This window comes from Phyllostomus discolor, chromosome 2, assembly GCF_004126475.2.
Source record: "Phyllostomus discolor isolate MPI-MPIP mPhyDis1 chromosome 2, mPhyDis1.pri.v3, whole genome shotgun sequence".
Taxonomy (NCBI): Eukaryota; Metazoa; Chordata; class Mammalia; order Chiroptera; family Phyllostomidae; genus Phyllostomus; species Phyllostomus discolor.
In genome coordinates this window covers 108810128-108833670 of record NC_040904.2, presented here as the reverse complement: position 1 = coordinate 108833670, position 23543 = coordinate 108810128, and the positions used below count along the sequence as shown (strand labels likewise).

The 23543-nt window shown below is 33.1% G+C and overlaps 1 protein-coding gene and 1 pseudogene across 3 annotated transcripts in view; one reads left to right on the top strand and one right to left on the bottom strand.

Annotated features, from left to right (window-relative positions):
* Positions 1-23543, top strand: part of ATR (ATR serine/threonine kinase) — a 130733-nt gene that overhangs the window by 40784 nt on the left and 66406 nt on the right. For all 3 annotated transcript variants that reach the window (XM_036018322.1, XM_028505028.2, XM_036018323.1), the window contains exons 18-24: positions 432-562; positions 1843-1986; positions 5123-5216; positions 6420-6545; positions 14257-14463; positions 15228-15341; positions 18335-18450. In XM_036018322.1, coding sequence (XP_035874215.1) covers positions 432-562; positions 1843-1986; positions 5123-5216; positions 6420-6545; positions 14257-14463; positions 15228-15341; positions 18335-18450 — 932 coding nt within the window. The remainder of the gene's footprint in view (positions 1-431; positions 563-1842; positions 1987-5122; positions 5217-6419; positions 6546-14256; positions 14464-15227; positions 15342-18334; positions 18451-23543) is intronic.
* On the bottom strand, positions 19219-22935 carry LOC118498923 (annotated as a pseudogene).

Genomic DNA, 23543 nt, shown 5'->3' with positions numbered 1-23543 from the left:
AGAGAGAAACATTGATCCGTTATCCCCCTTACATGCCTCAGAACCTGCTACTTAGGTATGTGCCCCGACCACTCATTCAGCCTGCCGCCTTTTGGTGCATGGGGCAACACTTCAACTAGCCAAGCCCCGCAGCCAGGGCAGATATTATATTCTTAATAAATTTGAAAATCAGTGGCCAGAGGACCACTAGGACTAAGATAACAAATCACCTTCAAGGGAAAAAAAATACAAAACAGAACTTGTATTTTTCAAACTTTTAATTCCTACCTAAGAAGTTGGACAAAATAAACTTGCCAACATTCATTAGGTTCCGTGTGCCAGAGAATAGATAACTACTCTGAAATAAGTGTGGGATGTACTTTTCTTTATGACTCCTCTCCTCTCGTCATCTTGTTTATAGGCTTTATTTTAAAGTCCTACTTACTTTTTAGGCCTTGAACAGTTTGATGTCCTTGATGAAATTGATGGGACCCAAACATGTCAGTTCGGTCAGGGTGAAGATGATGACAACACTGAGAACTGGCCTTCGATTCAAGGATGATTTTCCTGAATTGTGTTGCAGGTGACTTTTCATGGGGGCACTAACTTGAATCCTTATCTCTTAGAGGGAAATTGGGTTCAGACCATAAATAATGAAGATAGAAAGGCTATTTGTATTGAAAAGGAATGTGTTTACTTCCTTAAAACCATTTTACTATGAAATCTTTTAACATACTGAGAAATAGAATAATGTTGTGAATCTCTACACACCCGTTTCTCAACCTCAGCAGTTATCAACATTGCTAATCTTATGTAATCTTCCACCTGCAGTTTTTGTTAGTTGAAATGTTTTAAAGAAAACCTCAGTATTACATTGCTGTACTTGTAAATATCTCAGATGTAACTATCATGAGTTATTATACTTAATAGGAATTCTTTAATATCATCTAAACTCATTCTATATTCAGATTTCCCCAATTGTTTCAAAAATGTTTTTCCCAAAGATGTTGGTTTGTTTGAATCAGAATCCAAATAAGGTGCACATTTGTTTGGCCCCTTAAGTATCTCTTATCAACAGATTTACTCCTTAAGTCCCCTCTTCACATTACTTTTAGGCCATAGAGATTTGTAGGGTTTTGCTGACTAGTAATCTAATATAAATATTACTGCTAACAGTAATGCAGTTTACTGAATGCAGTTTGAACTTCTTGGAGGTTCTACTTGTCCTTAGACTGTAAGTTATTGTAAATGTACAGTCAGAATAATATGTTTTAAAGTCATGTGAAATAACTGTTTTCTGTGTGCAGGTACCATTAAGTTAGGTTTATTCATTTCATTTTGTTTAAAGTTCTTAGAGATTGTTTTTACCCTTTATTAAATTTCAAAATCATATAACACATTTACGTTGTCCCAAATTAAAATTTGTTTTAAAGTCCACTCAGAGAATCTAGTTTCCATGCTTGAAGTCTGTGGGTTTCTATTTCTATTAACTTTCGTATAACCCCCTTTCTAAAAATGTAAGCAAATGCATACACACTCACACATATATTTTTTCATATTAACCTTGCCCCAAAAGGTAGCATACTATAAGCACTGTTTTCACCTTCTTTTTTTGACTTAATAAATCACTTGAGTATATGGTGCTGATCTTTATTCCATTTTTATAGATATCTTGTAATTTTATTGTAAAATGAATAAAATTTAATTCTTGTAATTTTATTTCTTGTAATTTTATTGTATTTATTTATTTATTGTATAAGATATCTTGTATCATTATTTAGTTAATAACTCATTGATGAAGCTTTATAAATAATAAAAATAGTAAACTTTTAACTTTAATTTGTTTTTTTTTTTTTTTCATAGAGCTTGGGACTGCTTTGTTCGTTGCCTGGATCATGCTTATCTAGGCTCCCTTCTTAGTCATGTAATTGTAGCTTTGTTACCTCTCATACATATCCAGCCTAAAGAAACTGCAGCTATATTTCACTACCTCATAATTGAAAACAGGTATTGTAACCAAAATTGTTAATAAAGATAGCAAGCAACTTTTTATTACTGTATTTTTATGTCTCAAGGTATTAGGACTACTTACTATTGATAATGTGGAAACTGTTCATATTCTTTTTTATTCTACTTTGAATTTTTTTATTTTTTTAATATATTTTATTGATTATGCTATTACAGTTATCCCAATTTTTTCCCCTTTTTCCTCCCTCTACTCAGTACCCCCCATTCTCTCTGGTAACCCCCTTCTCCCCCTTAGTTCATGTCCATGGGTTGTACATATAAGTTCTTTGGCTTCTGTATTTCCTATACTGTTCTTAACATCCCCCTGTCTATTCTGTACCTACCTGTTTGTACTTCTTAATGTCTGCATCTTTTACCCCATTTTCCCCCCTCCCAACTGATAACCCTCCAAGTGATCTCCATATTAATGATTCTGTTTCTGTTCTGCTAGTTTGCTTAGTTTGTTTTTTAGATTCAATTGTTGATCATTGTGAATTTATTGTCATTTTAATGTTCATACTTTTGGTCTTTTTCTTAAATAAGTCCCTTTAACATTTCATATAATTATGGTTTAAATTTAGAGTTCACCAATAAACAAAAGTAATTGACATATGTGAAGACAATACATACTGAACTGATGCTATTTCAGTTGTAACATGGCTTCCATTATAATAACTTTAAATTAATTAGTAGGTCAGCAACTCAATTATTTTTCATCAATTTTGAAAAAAGGTGGGGTAAATTTACCTTTCTTTTCACAGTTAAAAGGCAGATAGTTGAGTACCATGATATTCACTTACTTTCTATAGCTTGTATTAATTGAAATTCTTACTACTTCAGTAGATTACCTTTCAAACCAGTTCCCTTCATTTAAGCTTTTATTATATGTTTTATATCATTCATATTTAAAAGTATTTCTTTATCTGTATCATTCTAGCTTAGAGATATTCTGTGGTTCTCCATTTCCTAACTGACAAATTCCAAATTGCTTATCTTGACCTCAAAGGCTTTTCAAAATCTGGCCACATTTTTTTTCTTAAAATCCTTTCCCAAGATTTTCTAAAATAGGCACTAGGCTGTTACCAATCCAGGTTGCTGTTGCAAGAACAGACATTATTCTTTTTTTATTTTTAGTATTCACTGCAGCTACTTTTTAGCCTAGCATGTCTTCCTATACATTTAAAAATTACTTCCATTTTTGCAGTTCTTGTGTATCATAGTTCATTTCTTTCTGAAAAGTTAGCATTTAAGTACTACTTATATACTGTTGCTATTCTCATTACTGTATTTTGCTGTGTATAATGTGCATCTATGTTCTTGGCCCAAACTTTCAGAAAAAAACTGTTTCATTTTAATTTTTTAATTGTATTATTTATTTATTTATTTATATTTAGAAACAAAACCGATTATCATATTCCAGGGTATTATTTTGTATATGGATATGGTTATTGCTTTCTAGAGTTATGCTTTTAATGCATAAATATAAATAAAATAATTAAATACATTTATATAGATACAGAATTAGTACTACTCATGTATAATGTGCATCCTTACTTTTCCCTCAAAAATTTGGGCAAAAAAGTGTACATTATACAGGGTAAAAAAAGGTAATTATTAGTAACTGTCCAGTTAGGGAGAAAATACAGAAGTAAAGGCTAATGTAGTTTTTTTAAATTAAATTTTTATTTTTGATATTTTGTGCATGGACAAAGTATCAAACAGCATAATCACTGATCTAGATCACTTTTCAAATACTTTTTGGATTATCATACAAATAGTATATCTTTGCTGTTTATTATAAAGGAATCATTTCTCTACCTTTTTCATATCATTAAAAAATTCTCCACAAATAACAAGAAATACCTACTGATACATGAAACAATATGAATAAACAGCAAAGTTATATACTAATTCAAAGAAGATAGACAAAAGTGAGTATATACTGTACAATTTTATTTATATAAAATACTGAAAAACTCAAATAATCTGTACTGAAACAAAGGAGATCAGTGGTTGCCTGGGGAGGGAGGGGATAAGTGGGAGGGAGAGCTGTGGTAATTGTTTCATGAACATATAGATATATCAAAACATAAAATTGTACACTTCTAATATGTACACTTTACATTTCCATGTCAATAAAGCTGTTAAAAAATGAAAAAAATTCTCTCAGTGCTAGATAGAAGATCTTTAGCTCTGTGAATGAAGGAATTATTTCAGCTTTCTTTATTGTTACAAACTCAGCATCTAGCACATAGTAGCACGTAGTGGTTACTTATGCAGGTTTGTTGCATGAGTTAATGAAGACTAGAATTTAGAAACATTTTATTTGGGCCCAGAAGGATTAGAGTATTATATTTGAAGCAAATTAAAAGTTGTTGCTCAATAGGAGTTGACTTTTTCTCTAAAATTCTTTAGTAGAGTTTATTTTGGAGTTGGCTTGTCTATCTATTGCTGCATTACAAAACACTCCAAAACATAGTGTCTTAAAAAGATGAGCACTTTAATTTACTCATAAATTTGCAATCTGGGCTGTGTTCAGCTGGTTGATTCCTTGGCTGGTCTTGTGAATGGTCATTGGTATGACTGCAGTCAGCCTCCTTGTAGACTTGGCTTGACTTCTCCCCTTTTCTTTGTAATCTCAGAGCCTTTCTTTCCATATAGCCTCTCCATGTGCATGTAATCTCTTCTTGTTGGTGGCCAGACTTCTTATATGGTGACACAGGATTCTTTTGAGCACAAACCCAGCCAGTAGTTGTCAGACTTTTTTAACATTTAGGCCTCAAACTGGGCACAGCATCTCTTTCGCCATATTGTTTGTTAAAGCAGGTCATACACCGAGCACAAATTAAAGATTTAGTGAATATGCATGGATATGTGTACCACGAAGTACAGTTTATTTACAGCCACTAGTGTAACAGACTGCCACAGGGTTATTTTCTTTTCTCAGGTGTGATTATTTGCCACTATTAATTAGCTGAGCATCCTAGACATGGTTAGGAAGAACACTTTCAATGTCAATAATAATCTGGTACTTTTAAATGTGCATTAAGTTGGCTGTAGTTTCAGTTTCTGCTTTATATATTTTTAGTGTGCATTCTCTTTGCAAATAATTCTTTTTCTTCCAACTAACCATTAGGGATGCTGTACAAGATTTTCTTCATGAAATATATTTTTTACCTGACCATCTAGAATTAAAAAAGATAAAAGCAGTTCTACAGGAATACAGAAAGGTATTTAATTCTTTTATTTATGGTTTAAGAGATCATTGATACAAAATTATTCCCAAGTTCCAATATATTGAAAGGGATTCTTTAGAATCATATCTAGGGAGAATGTAGTCATTCTTTTTATTTTTATTCAATCCTCACCCAAGGATACATTTATTGGTTTTAGAGAGAAAGGCAGAGAGAGAGAGCAACTTTAATGTGAGAGAGAAACATCGATCACTTGCTTCCTGTACACTTCCTGACCAGGGATCAAACCCACAACCTAGTATGTACCCTGACCGGGGATTGAATTCGCAACCTTTTGGTGTGCAGGACAACGCTCCACCCAGCCAGGGCTGTAGTCATATTCTGATGGCTAATTTCTGGTGACTAGATAATCCTATCATGAATCATGATTTTTAGAAGGCAGTTTTAGCATTTAGATCAAAGATATAGTAGCATCAGATAGAACACAGAGCAAAAAATACATTTCTTGTGCCTTGACTACCCAGGTCAATGTGTCCTACTTATAGTCCACCAAATAAGAAGCTACCATAATTGCATGCCCTGAATAAAGAAGGAAAAGCTGTAGGATGATGCTAATTATGCTTCCTATAAACTATGGTATGGAAATTCAGGTCTTACTGAAGGGGAATAATCTATAGTTCCATCATCTTGAAGTCCAGTGAACTGTGAAGTTATGAAAATATTAATGGTGGTTCTATAGAATTTTAGGGCAGCAAGTGGGATATCTGACCTTGGGTCGTGGTAACAGAGGTATTTACTAAGGATCCCATGATTTGTTCTGAAGGTCATATGTCTTTAATGGGTAATTCATCGTAATCATAAGAAAATAGGTGGTCAAGTAAGGAAAAGGTGAATTATGGGCATAATCTGTAGACCTGGTTCAAGGCTATGTAGCCCTTTGTAAGTTAAGGGAAACTTGTGTATCTTACCAAGAAAGATTTCTTTAAGATAAGTAAATTCTTATTTAGATGAAAAATGTATTTCTCCAGCTTTAAAGATTTTAAAGTGAAATCCTTTTCCCTGAGATTTACTAAAAATGATCTATACTATACTTGGGGAGAGATGAAAATTACATTTTAAAGCTGCTTTTAATAAGGGTAAAATTTAACTACTTTAATGATAGCTCTAGAGGGATTCTAGGCCTTCCAAATGGTTCCTGAAGTTAATTATTACGTGTATCTCTCTCTGCTCTTTGTATAGGAAACATCTGAGAGTACTGATCTTCAGACAACTCTTCAGCTATCTATGAAAGCAATTCAACATGAAAATGTGGATGTTCGTATTCATGCGCTAACAAGCTTGAAGGAAACCTTGTATAAAAATCAGGTATGCTAAGATATAATGAAAAAGCTGTAAGAAAAGAAAGTTGGAATTTAAAGACAAGAGGACAGATTAGTCTATTTGCTTGAGACTCAGTAGGCTCAATGAAAAAAATGATTTTTATTTTATCTAGATTATTAGATCTGACTTAGAATCAGTAATCCATGCCTTTGAATCTGAATATCAGTGATTTGCAGGTTTGTTGTTTTTTTTAAATGTCTTTGAAGGGTCATGATTTGATGGTTATATTTTGGGTTCTGTATCTTCCTGAGTAAGAGTGTATGTGTCTGAACAGCAGCAGTTTATGTGATTCTTCTCATGTAATTTCTTACAGATATCTGTCATGTAAAATTTTAGTAATTTTGCCATTTTGTATTTTAACTGAATTTATTAGTTTGGTTGAAGCTAAACTTTTAAGTTTACTTTTTCATGGGATCAATGAACTTTATTCTTTGTCAGTGTAATGTAGATTATCCCTTATCTTGATGGCAGTGAGAACTGAATCTAAAAGACAAGATCATTATAAATCTATAAAATTGAGAAATCTGAGGTACTTATTTTTGTATATCAAGAACCTATATAATAGGATGTGAGAGTCCAAGACCCTCATGAGATAGTGTTGTGTTTGTTTTCATGATAGAAAGAAGCATTTACTTAGGACAAAAGATATACATGATGGTAATGGGTACATGCTTCTGGGTCATTGAGCTGATATAAACAATGTGGGGAGGAGCCAGTGTGGAGATGATCCTACTGTTGCGGAAAATCACTTTCACACGCGGAGAGATAACGAGGCACAAACTTTATTACCCAGGGGCGGGGCAGGGGGGCCCAGGGGTTAATTCCAAATCCTGAGCCCAAAGGCAGGCCCATTGAAAGTTTCCTTTATATGCTTGTTACAAGGCAAAAGGGAGGGGGAGCAACTGCTAAAAGCAAGCGAGCATACAGAGGCAGAAGCGAAACGAAGGTCAGCATTTTGGCCTTGAGATAACGTTTACTTGGTAATGTCTGCCCAGCTCCTTATCTAAAAATAACTTTCACTCAGCTTTTTCCCGATAAATCTTGCAGGTGTTACAGAGAATGCTGTTTATCAAAGAAACTACAGATCATAGAAACTTTTATGAGGCTTTCTTTTCCTGCCACACTACCACATATGAGGAGCTTTGAATCTCCTTGAATGTATGATTTTTGCCATTCTAAGCGTGGTTCTACATTATTAGTGTGACAGCCTCATTCTCTGCCCTATACTACATTGAAACTACTCTGTTTACCCCTTGCCCCAAACCTCTACCTGGGTTCCGTAGTAACCCCTAGCTGTTTTTTTTTTTTTTTGAAAGTAGCATTTTATTGAAATGTTTTAGGATAGTAAAATCCTATATTCTAAACCAGTACAATCATTGCAAATGATAATATTCCTCAATCTAGTTGATATCCTATCTAACAAAGGACAATTATAATACGAATATCTGTAAGTCGATTAATATAAGTTAAGTTGGAGGTTGAGCTACTTTAGTATACATTCACATTTCTCTGGCTCCTCATTTGGCTGGATTTGTTCCAAGTCTGCCTTCATTCAGCAGAGCTGGACAGGACCAATGTATTCATTGGTTTCACCTAAATGCATCCATACCAGCAGCAAGGAAGGTGCAACTTCTGGGATGAAACTGCTCAGAGGTTGTTTTCTTCATCTTTGTTAAATTGCAATCATCAAATAGTTCAGGTCCATGTTGCCACTGTATATGGCTAAGTTGAATCTAATTAGGTAATAAACCTTACGAGTACTTTAAAACACAGTTGTGGCCTAAATAATGATAGAAACAATCAGTTAAAAATTTTTTTAAATTTATTGATTTTAGAGAGGGAGAGGAAGGCAGAAAGAGAAAAAGAGAGAGAAAGGGAGGCATCTATTTGTTGTTCCCCTTAATTATGCACTCATCTGTTGCTGCTTATCCGTGCCCTGACCTGAGATTGAACCTGCATCCTTGGAATATCAGGTTGACACTCTAACCAACTGAGCTATCTGGCCAGAATGAAACAGTCAGTTTTTAATTCAGAATGATAATATAGATTTTTCTATTCTTTAATCTTCAGATCATTATTTTAAAACTAACTTTGATTCTAAATCTTAGATGAAATGATCACCTTTAAGTTGACTGGTTTTAGTCATGTCAACATGTCTATACTTTGTCAAGCTGTCTACTTATGTGTGTTTAACTACATTTTCATTTTTCTTTGCACAGAAATTCTAAGACAGATGTCATTTATTTATAAAAAATTAAAATTACATGACATTTTAAATAGGCTCTTTCTAGATATAGTCAATGTGTATTGCAAAGCTGACTTTACCAGGCTATAATACTATTTTTTTCTTAAAAACCATTTTTAAAGCATTTTTTAAAGATTTTATTTATTTATTTTTAGAGAGGGAAGGGAGGGAGATAGAGGGGGGGAGAGAGAGAGAGAGAGAGAGAGAGAGAGAGAGAGAGAGAGAGAGAGAGAGAGAGAGAGAGAGAGAGAGAGAGAGAGAGAGAAAGAAACATCAATGTGGGGTTGCTGGGGGTTTTGGCCTGCAACCCAGGAATGTACCCTGGCTGGGAATTGAACCTGGGACACTTTGGTTCCCAGCCCGCGCTCAATCTACTGAGCTACGCCAGCCAGGACTAAAAACCATTTTAAGGTGTAACAAAATGCTCATTTCTGCAGTGACTAAAATGACACGTTTAAACTTTATTTCAACCTCTGCTATAGTGAAGTTTGAAACCTTAAAATCACTCTATTTGTTAGTGACTTAAATAGATTTTACTTTTCCACTTGCAGAATTTAGATTAAGAATTTATTCTCTTCAATTTGTAATATTTAGTAGAAGGGAGAGATCATATTTTATTATTCTGTGCAGGCAAATTCTCTTCTTTTGGGGCTGAAGAATTCAGTTGGTTGCCTACCAGTGTGCATAAAATAAGATTCACAAAGAGGTGGGGCTTGCCTTCTGCCACAGAGTCAGGGAGGCACCTCATTGAGGATGTTATCAAGGGCCAGCTTGTGGAGAAAGCAGTCTTCCCCTGCATGATCACTCTTGCACCCTGACATGAATATTACCTTAATGGAGGAACTAATTTTTACTTATTTGTATGTTTTGGTACGCCTTTCTTACCTATGTTTTTTGTATAACAACTTTAGTTGAAATAAGCAGTTGCCTAGAAAACTTAACTACTTCTGATTACAAAAGGCAAAAGAACATGTAATCAAAACTAATGAAATGATGTTTAATATGCATTTGATGTCACTCAGAAAACTTCATCTTTTATGTCAAAAGCAAAATTATGGTTAGATTAGTAGATTTGAGGGACTTAGGGAGTTTTGTTTTAGTGGAAATCTACCTAAGTGGAAAATAGGCAAAGCAAATTGTGCAGCTAAAAATGTGACCTACAAGAACAATATGACAGGACAAGATGTGCCCAAACAACTGTCTGTCTGAGATGGACAGAGGCAAGCATGGATATGACAGTCTTTCAGATAAGACTCTTATCTGAAAATGGCTTTAAATCAGATCTATTGCTGAACATAATTTTAGAACATGACATTTCTGATAGGCAATAGTTATAACATGTTTTTCAGAAATGGTAATAAAAAATACTAAACTACATGGCCTTTGATAGGTCTAATATGTCAGTGGGCCTCAAGCTTTTTAATTTAATATAAGTATGTATGAATAGCAAAGGATCTCTTCTCTTGGCAAAGAGATTTTCTAGCTTAGATTATTTCTAAGCAAGTGACATGGTTATGGTCTTACTAATGAAACTTCATACTAATCATCACCTCTTAGATATAAATGACTAAATTTGAGAACTCAAGATTTCTTATACTCGTAGGAAAAAGCTACAGCTGCCACACTATTCCTACCTGTGTCATAAAAGACAAATCACATCTGATAATTCTCTGATAAGCCTTCCTATAAAGCCCTGATGCTAACAGATTAACGAGACAGTCTAAGAAGGTAAATGCACTTGTAATTTTGAGTAGTCTGAATAAGATATAATGACCATGGATTGTTAAAGGATATACTATTTTTAAGTGAGGGTTAATTTAGTTTAGTATCAATATGTACCTGAATAAATTTATTTTAAATTACTAATAAGAAAACTAAAGATGAAAATGTTCTGGAGTTAAATAAAACTAATGGTTGTACTTGTAAATATTTTAAACATTGTGAATACACTAAAGATAACTGGATTTTATACTTCAAAGGAGTGATTTTATGGTATGTGAATTATATTTCAATAAAACTGTTTATTTAAGAAATGATAGCAGCCCTGGCTGGCGTAGCTCAGTGGATTGAGCGCGGGCTGGGAACCAAAGTGTCCCAGGTTCGATTCCCAGTCAGGGCACATGCCTGGGTTGCAGGCCAGAACCCCCAGCAACCACACATTGATGTTTCTCTCTCTCTCTCTCTCTCTCTCTCTCTCCCTCCCTTCCATCTCTAAAAATAAATAAATAAAAGTCTTTAAAAAAAAAAAGAAATGATAGCACAGGAAGGGAGTAATAAAAAAATAAAAGCTGAAATTAATTATGTAGAAAAGAGAAAAATGGAACAAATTAATAAATAAAAATCCTGGTTCTTTTATTCTAATAAATGAAAATAGGTAAATCTCTACCTAAAGAAGAACAAAAAACAGAAATCACAAATGTGCAAAGAAGAAATGACAAGACAGAAATAACCATTGCAACAAAGGAAATATTTTTTTAAAATCACAGAAACTATTTTGTACCCTTTGTGCAAATACCTTGGTAAACCTGGATATTTTTCCTGGAAAATATAATTTATCAAAATTGACTCTAGTAGAAATAGAACTCTTAAAAGACTAATTTCTGTAAAGAAACAGAGAATATTACAAAAGAACTACAAGTAGAGGAAAGTACCACACCCAGTGGTTTTACAGGGGGATTTTTATCAAATCTTTAAAAACTAGATAGTCCCAGTGCTATTTAAATTGTTCTAGAGTATTTTCTAGAACAATTTAGGAAAACTTACAATTTTTTTAAAGGAGAGTTGTGTAAGTTTCACGAAACCTCATACAGATAGCATAATATAGAATTAAAGATCATTATTACTTACAAATATCAAAGCAAAAAATGAAGTGAAATGTTATCAAATAGAATTCAGTTTTATATTCAGAAAACACCCACAAACAGTTGTAATTTATTACAGGATTGCAAGAATGGTTCATATTTGGCAATATGTTAATATAATTCACTGTATTAATATTAATACATTAAAGGAGAAAGTCAGACTGTTCTTTCCACAAATTCTGAAACAGCCTCTGACACTGTAACATCTACTTAAGATAAAAACACTTGAGAAAATAGGAATTGATGGATGCTACTTCAGTGTGTTATAAATGTATGCTATACACATACATGTGGTACATTCAACCTCTGCTGTAGTGAAGTATTTAATACTTAATGGTGAAATGTGATACATTCCTACTAAAAGCAAGTTTGCTCATTAACTCTACTACAGTTTAACATTTATTTGGAAGTACTGGCCAATAAATTTAGACAAGGGGAAAGTAACAGAGGCATTGAGAACTGGAAAAGATATAAAACTGTTTGCAGATAATATACTAATATACTTGGAAAACCGTAGAGAATTTATAGTATAACCGTTTCAGACAACAAACTAATTCAGTAGGAAGATATAAAAATCAATAATCATATAACAAGCAATAACTAGGTAGAAGACTTGTTGGAAAACCCAATTTACAATAGTAACTGAGAAAGGTAATACTTAGGAATAAGCATAACAATAAATGTGTAAACCAGTAAGAGGAAAACTTTGAAACACCCCTGAAAGGCACAAAAATGTAATAGATTTAAACAAATGACTTGTTTATTGGATAGTTGTATTCAATATTATAAAGATTTTAATTCTCCCTGGGTTAATTGATAAATTGAATGCCATCCCAAAGAAATATCAAGTATTTTTTTCTAAAACTAAAACAATTTTATACTAATGTGCATATGAAAAAGAAACAAGTAAAAATAGTAAGGAAAACTCCGGGGCAAAAAAGGCAACAGTGAGTGTTCAGTAGCCCTACCAGACAACATTAACATACTCTATAGCCTCCATAATTATAACAGTGTGATAGTGGTGCATATTCTTTCCTACAGACCAGTAGGAAAGAATAGAAAGTCCAGACCAGTAGGAAAGAATAGAAAGTCCAGAAATGAGCCCTGGCTGGCGTAGCTCAGTGGATTGAGCGCGGGCTGGGAACCAAAGTGTCCCAGGTTTGATTCCCAGCCAGGGTACATTCCTGGGTTGCAGGCCAGAACCCCCAGCAACCGCACATTGATGTATCTGTCTGTCTGTCTGTCTGTCTCTCCCTCCCTCCCTCCCTTCCCTCTCTAAAAATAAATAATCTTTAAAAAAAACAAAACAAAACAAAACAAAAAGAAAGTCCAGAAATGGAACCAAGTATATATGGACTTTAGCATATGATAAAAATGACATTTCAAATAATTGGAGCAAACATGTATTTGTTTTGAGAACTTATTAAACATTTGGAAAATTATAGAATTGGGTCTATATGTTAAAAAAAACCTGTCTAAATAGATGCATTGAACATATACTTGTTTAAGAAATTCTAAATTAAATCTTGAATTACCATATATTCTACCCCCATATCCTTTACTACTCCTGGCCCCACTTTCCTGTGGTAACCACAATATCATTGTCTGTGTGTATGAGTGTTTGTTTGTTAATTTGTTGCTCTCAGTTTTATATCCCACATATGAGTGAAATCAATGGTTCTTGACTTTTTCTGCAGCACTTATTTTGCTTAGCGTGAATGGTATTCTCAAGATCCATTCATGTCACAGATGGCAGTATTCATCTTTTCTTATGGCTGAGTAGTATTCCATTGTATATATTTTAAATTACCTTAAATTTTAAATTTTAAATTAGTGGTTCATAATTTGTCTTGTCTTGAGCATGAACTGCATTTATCTTTGCCAACTAAACTGTTCTTTTCCTTACTGTTTTCTAATTTTAGCAAGTGAATTAATGTCTAATTTTTAAATTCTATCTTAATTGTTTATTGATTACTGGTTCCTTTTTTTCTGTATTTATGTCTGAATTAACCTGTAATGTTATTTAAGTAATTGCATGTTGAAGATTTTGGATGATATAAAATGTCTTTTTATTTTTCTTTTGAAATGTATTACTCTAATTTGAATCATAGTTTTAACATAGAATTTGAGATGCTCATATGTGCTTAACTTTTGCTGGAAAGAAAATTAAATGAATGTAGTTCTAAAGTGGCCACACAAATACAATATCTAAGTCTTAACTGGCTTGGGAATAGTCTTTTCTATTTTTCTAAATTTGTTTACTGTCTATTTTCCCATTGGATTGTGAACTCAGGATAAGAACTGTGTCTTTCTTATTTTTTTAATGATGATGTAATATTCAGTAACTCTTTGTCTAATGGATTAATGATTAAAACTTTTAAACACATTTAATCATTCTAATATCATGGAACATACTGTGAACTATATTATGTGAACCCATCAAAAACTAGCTGAAAAAACTACAGCTATGGGAATTTAATTTTGTCATATTTATATCAGATGTCCCTTAATATTTTTAAGCTTTCCAGTTAGGAAAATATGCTAGTTTGTAGAAGATATGTATATACTGTCTTTTTCTTTTTTATTTTAGGAAAAACTAATAAAATATGCAACAGATAGTGAAACAGTGGAACCTGTTATCTCACAGCTGGTGACAGTGCTTTTGAAAGGTTGCCAAGATGCAAATTGTCATGCTCGGTTGCTCTGTGGGGAATGTTTAGGGGAATTGGGGGCAATAGACCCAGGTCGACTAGATTTCTCCACAACTGAAACCCAAGGAAAAGATTTTACATTCGTGGTAAGTAATAGCAATTTGGAATGACAAAAAGAGTTCTCTGTTCTCCTAGGGTTTCTATATTCCATTTATTAGTTTATTTTTAGTGGAAGTTGATCTAAACTACACAATTTATTATAACTTCTGAATTTATTCCTCAATGGTTTTACAAAGTTCTGAAGCCAAAAACGAAGTTTGAGCCCAGTCTGGTGTGCTGTGTTCTTTTAAATAAGCTTCCTAATCTAATTTTGACAAATACTTAAAACTTAATTAACTATTTAAATATTACTGTTTAAACACTATTGTTAAGTATTTCCATGGGAAACTGATTTCCCAGGGTGTTCTAATAGTGTGTGTATAAAAAAATTTCTATGGTTAAATGACTTTGGGAAATCCTTTAAAACCAAATTAAATAAACTTTTAATATATTGGTACACATTAAGAGAAAGTTGTGTTAAAATTATTTCTTGGAGCTTTTCAAGTGACCAGACTTCCACAAAATTCAGTTAAGGAAATGACATATATACAGTTCTTTTCCTTAAGGGTTAAAAGACAAAAAAGATAAATTGTTGGAGTTATGTAAAGTTTGATGATTCTACTATACCTTATAAATAACCTTAAAAGCCTTAGATTTAGCTTCTTAGCTATAGATTATATTTTAGCTTTGGTACCTAACTTAGTTTGAACCTTACTATTCTTTCCTAAGTTAAATTCACCGTGGAAGATACTGTACACTTTAGAAAATTTTATACAAATTATCCTTGAATTTTTTTCTTCTTTTTATTGAGACTGGAGTTGAAGATCCAAGTTTTGCCTATGGATTATTGATGGAATTAACAAGAGCTTACCTTGCATATGCAGATAACAGCCGAGCTCAAGATTCAGCTGCTTATGCCATTCAGGCAAGTGCATATAGTCATTACTGGCTTTATATATTATCTTCTGGTAAGAAATTTGTAGATTTTGTACTTTGGAAACTCTTTTTTTTAACTGTCATTTTTATTACCAGAGTAATACAAGTTCATGATAAAAATTTCAGTGTACAGAGCATACCCTCTCAACAGTTTATTATAGGTACTTTGAAAAATTTTCTATGTAAGTTTTCTCCACCCAACAACAAGATCAAATTACTTATTAACAATCTGTAACTTGATTTTGCTTCATGTTTAACAGTCTGTCCTGGGTAATTTCCACGTCAGTACAATTTATTATTTTTTAGTGACTTAATATTCAATATATATGTATGATTATTTCAGAAATTTAACACAGGTTATGTTTAATGTTTTATTTTTATAAAAAATGATTTAGAAGACATACATATATTTTTTAGCTCTGGAGTGAATATGTCATAATATAAATACCCAGAAATTAAAATATTTCTCAGAGCAAGTACAGAGTTTTGTCAAAAAAAAAGTTTCACCAGTTTATACACATGTGACAAAAGTATTTTATCAAAATTTTAAATCTTTGCCTACGTGACAGATGAAAATGGTACCATTTTATTTTAATTATGAGAGAGGTATAACATGTTTTATTGCTTTTTTTGGATTTTTTCTAGATCTTTTCCCATTTTTCTCTTGGTTAGTGGTCTATTTTTTATTGATACGTAAGCCCTATTTGGATGTAATGGAAATTAAGTTTTTGTCTGTTGTACATGTAATAATTATTTTTCCAGTTTGGCTTTCTTTGCCCTTTTTCATGGTGTTTTATTTTTTCATTTAAAAATTTCTTTGTTTTGTTAGATATGCAGGTCTGGCACTCGTGGTGAGAGGGCTCTGTTACAGATAAATATTTGAAGATTTTTTTGTTGTAGAGATGGTACTTAAAACTGATCTGGATGACATAAGGGAGGGAATATAGATAAACAGGTTCTGTCTAGTAAATGAGATCTGGATTATAAGGGATCAGTTGGAAGAAGAGGGAACAAGTAAGAAAACTAAAAAGTAACTACCAATAAGGTAGGAGAGTGTGATATTATGGAAGGTAAGAAAGTGTTTCAAGAAGTGTGGAGTGATCCACTGTATTAAATGTTGATCACAGGTGCGATAATTTAGGGATTGATAATTAACTTGACTATAGTAACATAAAGGTCATTGATGACCTTGGTAAGAGCAATGTCAGTGGAGTATTAAAAGCCTTGTTAGAGTATTTTTAAGAACATGTGCCTAGCTGGCGTAGCTCAGTGGATTGAGTGCAGGCTGCAAACCAAAGTGTTGTAGGTTCGATTCCCAGTCAGGGTACATGCCTGGCTTGCAGGCCATGACCCCCAGCAACCGCACATTGATGTTTCTCTCTCTCTCTCTTTCTCCCTCCCTTCCCTCTCTAAAAAAATAAATAAATAAAGTAAAAAAAAAAAAGAACATGTGGTAAGAGAGGAAGTAGAGAAATTTCAGAAACTCTTTTGAGGATTGTTGAAGAGGAATGAGATTGACTGGGGAGGAAAGAAAAATTAAGATGGGAAAAATAACAGTATGTTTATACGTTGCTTGGAAACAATTCAGCAGAGAGGAGAAAAGTGATGATATAGAAGATAATTAATGTAATACTGTTTTAAGTAGGTAAAAAGATGTGGAATATAGTGTAGAAGTGAAAGGGGCAACCTTAACAGCAAAACAATTCATCTGTAGTAACAAAGTAGAAAGAGCATGTGGGCATTGATGCTGACATTGCCAAGTTGGGTAGATAGGAGCATGGAAGGTGTAGAGGTCTTTCCTGATTGCTTCTGTTTTCTCAGTGAAATATGAAGCAAGGTCTACAATTGTAAGTATACCAGCATATTGAAGAGTGTAAATGGTCCTGAAACCAAAAAGTTGGCGAATTACTAAGTCTGTCATTGGAGGTTGATGAAGAGAGCTTCTGTTAGCTAGAGCAACTTTCCAAACATCAAAAAAAGCTGGCTTCAAATAAAATTTTTATAACACTTTAAAATTAAATGAAAGTGAGTTTTGGATGTTTCTGTATTTGAACTTTTCAAATACTTCCTTACTTTTATTTAAAAATACAGTGTTAAATATAAGTACAAAGTACATATTTTGCTAGATAGTACTTATATTTTATAAATTTTAGAAAAAATCTATTGCATATAGCCATTTTTAATGGGATTGGAAAGAAAGAGTAATATATTATGGAAGGTATAATATCCTAACACAATCATCTTGTTTTGAAGTTTGATATTAGAAAGATTTTTTTCTTCTTGTATAAAATCCCATTTGTTTTATTTTCAGGACAGTAAAATGCCATTTAATTATTTAATTCCTAGGATTGAATAGTAAATTGGTCTTTAATATTTGCATTTTCTTTTCAAAATTTTAGCCTGAGTATTTTATGTTTATTTTTATTTTTAGTTGGTTTTGAGAGGGGGGGGTAGGAACAGAGAGAGAAACATCAGATTGCTGTTCTGCTTATGTATGCATTTATTGGTTAATTCTTATATGTGCAGGGGTTGAACCTACAACCTTGGCATATTAAGATGATGCTGTAACCAACTGAGCTACCCAGCCAGGAACCAGTATTTTATATGTAAAATTTAAATATCTTGAATTTTTGAACTCTTTTGGATTTGTAGTTGCTTTCATTAAAATTCAAAAAAGGTTAGATTCCAAGAATTATACTTCTGTAAGTTTTAATCTTTTTCTTCCAAGTAGCTTGTAATCTTGTATTTCAATACATATTATACACAGAACAAAACTGCATGTTCAAGTACTACCACAGCTTTGCAACCTAAATAATTCTAAGCATTGAAGTAAATGTTCTAAGCAAGTTCATAACCCCCCAATTTTATAATTCTTTGGTATTTTTCTGTACATTTTTATAACTATAATGTGTAGAATGTTGATTCATGTAAAAATTTATCTGCATCACTATGAATTTACAAATGTAAAATATGTGTTTGTAGGAATTACTTTCTATTTATGACTGTAGAGAGATGCAGACTGACAGCCCAGGTCACCAGTTGTGGAGGAAATTTCCTGAGCATGTTCGGGAAATATTGGAACCTCATCTAAATACTAGGTTGGTAGACTAACTAAAGCTATTTATAAAATGGTTTTTAACTTTATAAAGTTAATTATATTTTTCATATGATTTTAGCATTCAAACTTTTAAAAAATATGTTCTAATATTATTTTCCACTGTGATTTATGTTTATATTCTTGTTAAAATGAACATACAGTTTGCTCATTGGTTAAACTATAACTTTAAGTATTTAGGCATATTTATTGAAGCTAAAAGGATTGATTTTTAAAAAATAATTAAAATGTCATAGTACTTGGAAGAAGCTACTTTCAGCTGAATGTGTGTTGAAGCTTATGACAGGTGTAATTAATATAGAAATTTAAAAATTTAAAGTCAGTCTTAAAGTTTTAGTAAGCCCAGTTAGAGGTAAGAGATTTTCAACCATATCCAGTTTCTCCTCGTGAAGATATTTTCTTCCTCTACTTTTTAAAAACGTATAATAAAAGTTATATTTATTTGTATAACTTATTATGTGTATACCCATAATAAACATTACTATCTTAATCTTAGTTTTGCTAAAAAGAACAACTTTTAGCAAAGGTGATCTATTTTAAACAGCTACAATTTCTCATATTTTTCCCTTATTTTAAATATATCTCAACATGTATTCTTGAGGCAAAGAAATACAGCCCTATACCAGTGAAATACACTTCATGATAAGTACAAATGAGAAAATCTGAGAGTTATAATCTCAAAATACTTTTATAAAGGGAACAGTCTGGGCTTTTTTTTTTTAAGATTTCATTTATTTATTTTTAGAGAGAGGGAAAGGAAGGGAGAAAGAGAGGGAGAGAAACATTGATCGGTTGCCTGTTGTACACACCCGGACTGGGTCTGAACCACAACCCAGGCGTGTGCCCTGATTGGAAATTGAGTCGGTGATCTTTCACTTTGAGGGGTGGTGCCCAGCCAACTAAGGCACACTGGTCAGGGTTGGGCATAGTTTTATTTTTTCACTCAAGGACATTTTTTCCTTGCTTTTTTAGAGAGAGAGGAAGGGAGAGAGAGAAAAACATTGATGTGAGAGAGAGCATTGATTGGTTGCCTTCTAGATGTGCCCTGACCAGGATGGGACATTCTGGGACAGTTAACAGAACTGCAACCTAGGTATGTGCCCTGATCAGGAATTGAACCTGTAGCCTCAGTTATGGAATGATGCTCCAACCAACTGAGTCATACTGGGCAGAGCTAGACATATTTTTAAAAACCAGTTTATATATTTGAAGGTTTATATTTGTGGAAAGTTTATGTAAACATAACTTGAACACATTTAAAAAAGAGAAAGATAACAACCAACTCATTTTATAACTGCTCCAAAAGACTTCTTCAAATATGAATTTAAATAATGGACCAGTAAAAACAAAAAGAAGGAGAAAAAAATTTTTTACATGGAAAACTTCATGAAAAGTGGTACTAATCAATCATCAAATGTATTCCTCCCTCCCCCACACTGCTCCAAACACAGCAGTTTTAGATTGCTGTTCTTTTCACCTCCTGTTCACTTCCCATGAAGGATGTTGAGGGGGCTGTGTCTGCCCTGTCAGGTCCTCTTTGTGCATTCTTAAACTGATCCTTGAGCCGAGGTTCACTTTGCTGAAAACCTGGGGTGTTGCTTTTCAGAGCCTGTTCTCTGTAGTTTCTTCTAGAACTTTTTAGATCCAGATAAAGAATGGGAAAACGCTGATTCACACTTTCTTGCTTTTGTTCTTGGCTTTTTTTTGGTTATTTTTCTATCCTGACACGTTTTAAGTATATCTTCTTCAGAGGACACTTTTTAGCAGGATTTTTCTTCCAAAACTGAAGAATGAGAACCATTTTCCTTCTTCCATGTCCATGTGACTTTCCCAATAAAGAAGTCGTCACTACCCTGACTGGTGTGGCTCAGTGGATTGAGTACCAGCCTGTGAACTAAAGGGCCTCTGATTCAATTCCCAATCAGGGCACATGCCTGGGTTGTGGGCCAGGCCCCCAGTAGTGGGTGTTCAAGAGGCAACCACACATTGATGTTTCTCTCCCTCTCATTTCCTCCCCTTTCCCTCTCTCTAAAAATAAATAAAAATCTTAAAAAAAAAAACACCAACCAGATGTCGTCACCACTGTTGCTATCCTCAGATATGGAAGAGTATAAACATTTGTTCTATGCTATCATCAAAATACTCCTTTTCTTCATGTAATTCTTCTCCATCACTGATAGTACCAAGTAAGTAAGCTATTGGACTCTTGCTTTTGTTTTGGTTTGACATAACATTTTTATTTTTGGGTCAGGAGATGTTTTCTGGGGTTCAGAGGGAACTATGGAATTCTTTTCAGAAAGTTTTGATGGAGAATTTGGAATATCCACTGTTTTGGGTCCATGTGTCATCTTGGCTATTTTTTCTTTTGAATATTTATGGGTTTCTTTGCCAATAATTTGGTTTCTTTGTCTTTTTGCTCACTGATAATATTTCCTTTATGCTGTAACTTAATGGCATGAGTTATACTTGGGATGATTTTCTTCTGAAACACTCTTTGATGACTTAACTTCAGCGTCATTGTAGCTTGCAAAATCTTTAAAGGCTTTGACAGCAACTTTTAACACATCTACTTTTTTTCTTCAGAAGAGGGTACATTGCTAATCTGGCAGTCGCTCTTTCAGTCTCAGTAGAGTCAGGCTTTTTGCAGATTTTTTCAAAATTGATATCATCACCAGGAGCAGATTTAGGTACTATATCAGGTTTCATCATGGCATGAATTTCTTTAAGCAGTTGTTGTGCACGTCTTTGGTTTTTCATCAGTGCATCTTCAGTAACCTTTCTTGACTTCAGTCTGCAAACGCCCCTGTCAGGTTTTCAGGTAACCAAAACTTGTGTTTTCTTCACTTTTCTTGTCTTCATAACCTTGTGATTGAGGTTCAGAGTACCCAGTTGAGCCATGGTAAACCTAGGAAGAAGATCTGCTGCTGCCAGCATGTGAAGTGTTTCTTCAATTCTAACAAAACGTTTTTAAATCATTTTTTCTAATTTTAATAACTTGGTTAAGGCCAATTGAAACACATAACTTTTAAATTATTTTTATTTAGAAACTAATTTTTGGTAGTCGAGGTTACATGTTGATTGGATATGTTACCTTGGATAAATTACTTCTTTGAGCTTTAGAACCATGCCTAACCTTGTAGTAAAATTCTTTATAAAGAATTAAGTTTGCATACTTATTTGCTAGATATCTTTTTATGTTTAGAAGCCTTTCAAACATCATTTTTATTTGTGAACAGCATTATTTAAAGATATAGTTTATTATATGTAAAAAAGTCTTATAGTTAAACTTATTTTTTCTTTTTTGAGGATATCACACTTTTTAATTCTGTATTCTATATTTTATAGCCTATATAGATAGATGCTGAAGAGTTTCTGTGATCTAGTTTAAAGTTTATGGCCTTTGGAGTCACACAGATCTGAATTTGAATCTTGGCTCTGCATTTGCTAGCTCTGGTGTCTTGGGCAAGTTACTAAACATTTCTAAGTCTCAATTTTTTCATCTTGAAAATGTGGGTAGTTTTATTTACCTTGAATAATCATTGTTAGAAATAAAGAAGATACTTTTAAAAGTATCTTCTTTGTACCTAATAGAGCTCCTAATATTTAATTTATACTCACTGCTTTTTCAATCCCATCTTGTTGAATAAATTCCTTGCTTTTTTTGAAAGGGGTAGTGTTGCTTGCTTATTTTATATGAAGAAGAAGCTAACATTTTTGTTTACTTGCTATTCAATTTAATTTTTCATGAGAAGCCAACATTGTGTGCCTATTTGTTATTTCATAGGGTACAACATTTAAGTGGTCATTTATAAGAGTGATCTTAGTAAAACAATGAGAATTCTAACCCTTCTTTTATATCCGAGAGCTTTAAGGAACCTTTCAGATGCTCTCTCAATGGTGGATGTTAGGAGATTTATCTGGCTGTGATCTGCTCATTACAGTTGTCACTTCATAAAAAAAAAGATGTCAGTAGCAGGCAGTATTAATGGAGGTGATCCACGTTTGTTTGAAAGCTTTTGTATAAAACACCAAGATACCTAATCAATCAATAGGTCAGTTTTATAGCTTGGACTTCAGAGGGTCTGGGAGAAGTAAAGAGTTTCCTATAAGCATATTATTGTTTTTGCTACCTTAAATTTAAACTTCTATATTCTCCTTTAATTTTTTTCAGTTGAGCTGTTTATGTGCAATCACTAACTTGGATTAAAGGACGGCTATGTTTGGGAGATTTGATTTTTAGAACTAGATAGATTGACTACAATTCAAAGTTGCCATCAAAATAATTCTTGGAAAAATATTTGGTTGTGGCCAGGTAGAACCTGTCTCATACCCTAATATTAGTAGTTTTCTAGCTGAGTTAATTATAAAACTTGGTATAATCATCCAGAGTAGGGGTGTCTAACCTGTGGCCTGCAGGCCACATGTAACTCAGGATGGTTATGAATGAGGCCCAACACAAAATCATAAATTTACTTAAAACATTATGAGATTTTTTTTTTTGTGATTACGTGTTGCAGTATATATAATATTTAATGTGTGGCCCAAGACAACTCTTCTTCCAGTATGGCCCAGAGATGCCAAAATGTTGGACACCCTTGAATTACATTCATGATGATTCAAAATAGTGATGGTTAACTGAGAGATTACTGGATTTTTCCATTTTTAGAAGTTTAGAATACAGTGAAATACGTAATGTTTGCTAGAGACCTTGATATAGGTTTATACTCATTTATTATATTTGTCATTTCCTAACCTTAATTAGTGATTGACAAGGACCATTCTCCTCAAAAAATGCTACACCCATGCAGATGTAAGGTGAGAGCTACTTGAACATATTTAAATGTTGCTGAGGAGCAAATAGAAAGGATCATGTTGAAATCATGAAAGAGAAGAGGTAATTGATATAAAGACCCTGAGGAGCATCCAGAATGGTAGTCATATCCCTAATGGGAGATTAGATCTAAAGGAAGTAAAATACATATTTTTTGTAATAGGGAAAGATAAAATGATGGCTATAACTCAGCTGTGTTTATGGATGTGATTATGGAAAGCGATGATTTCTTTTCTCCAGGAAGT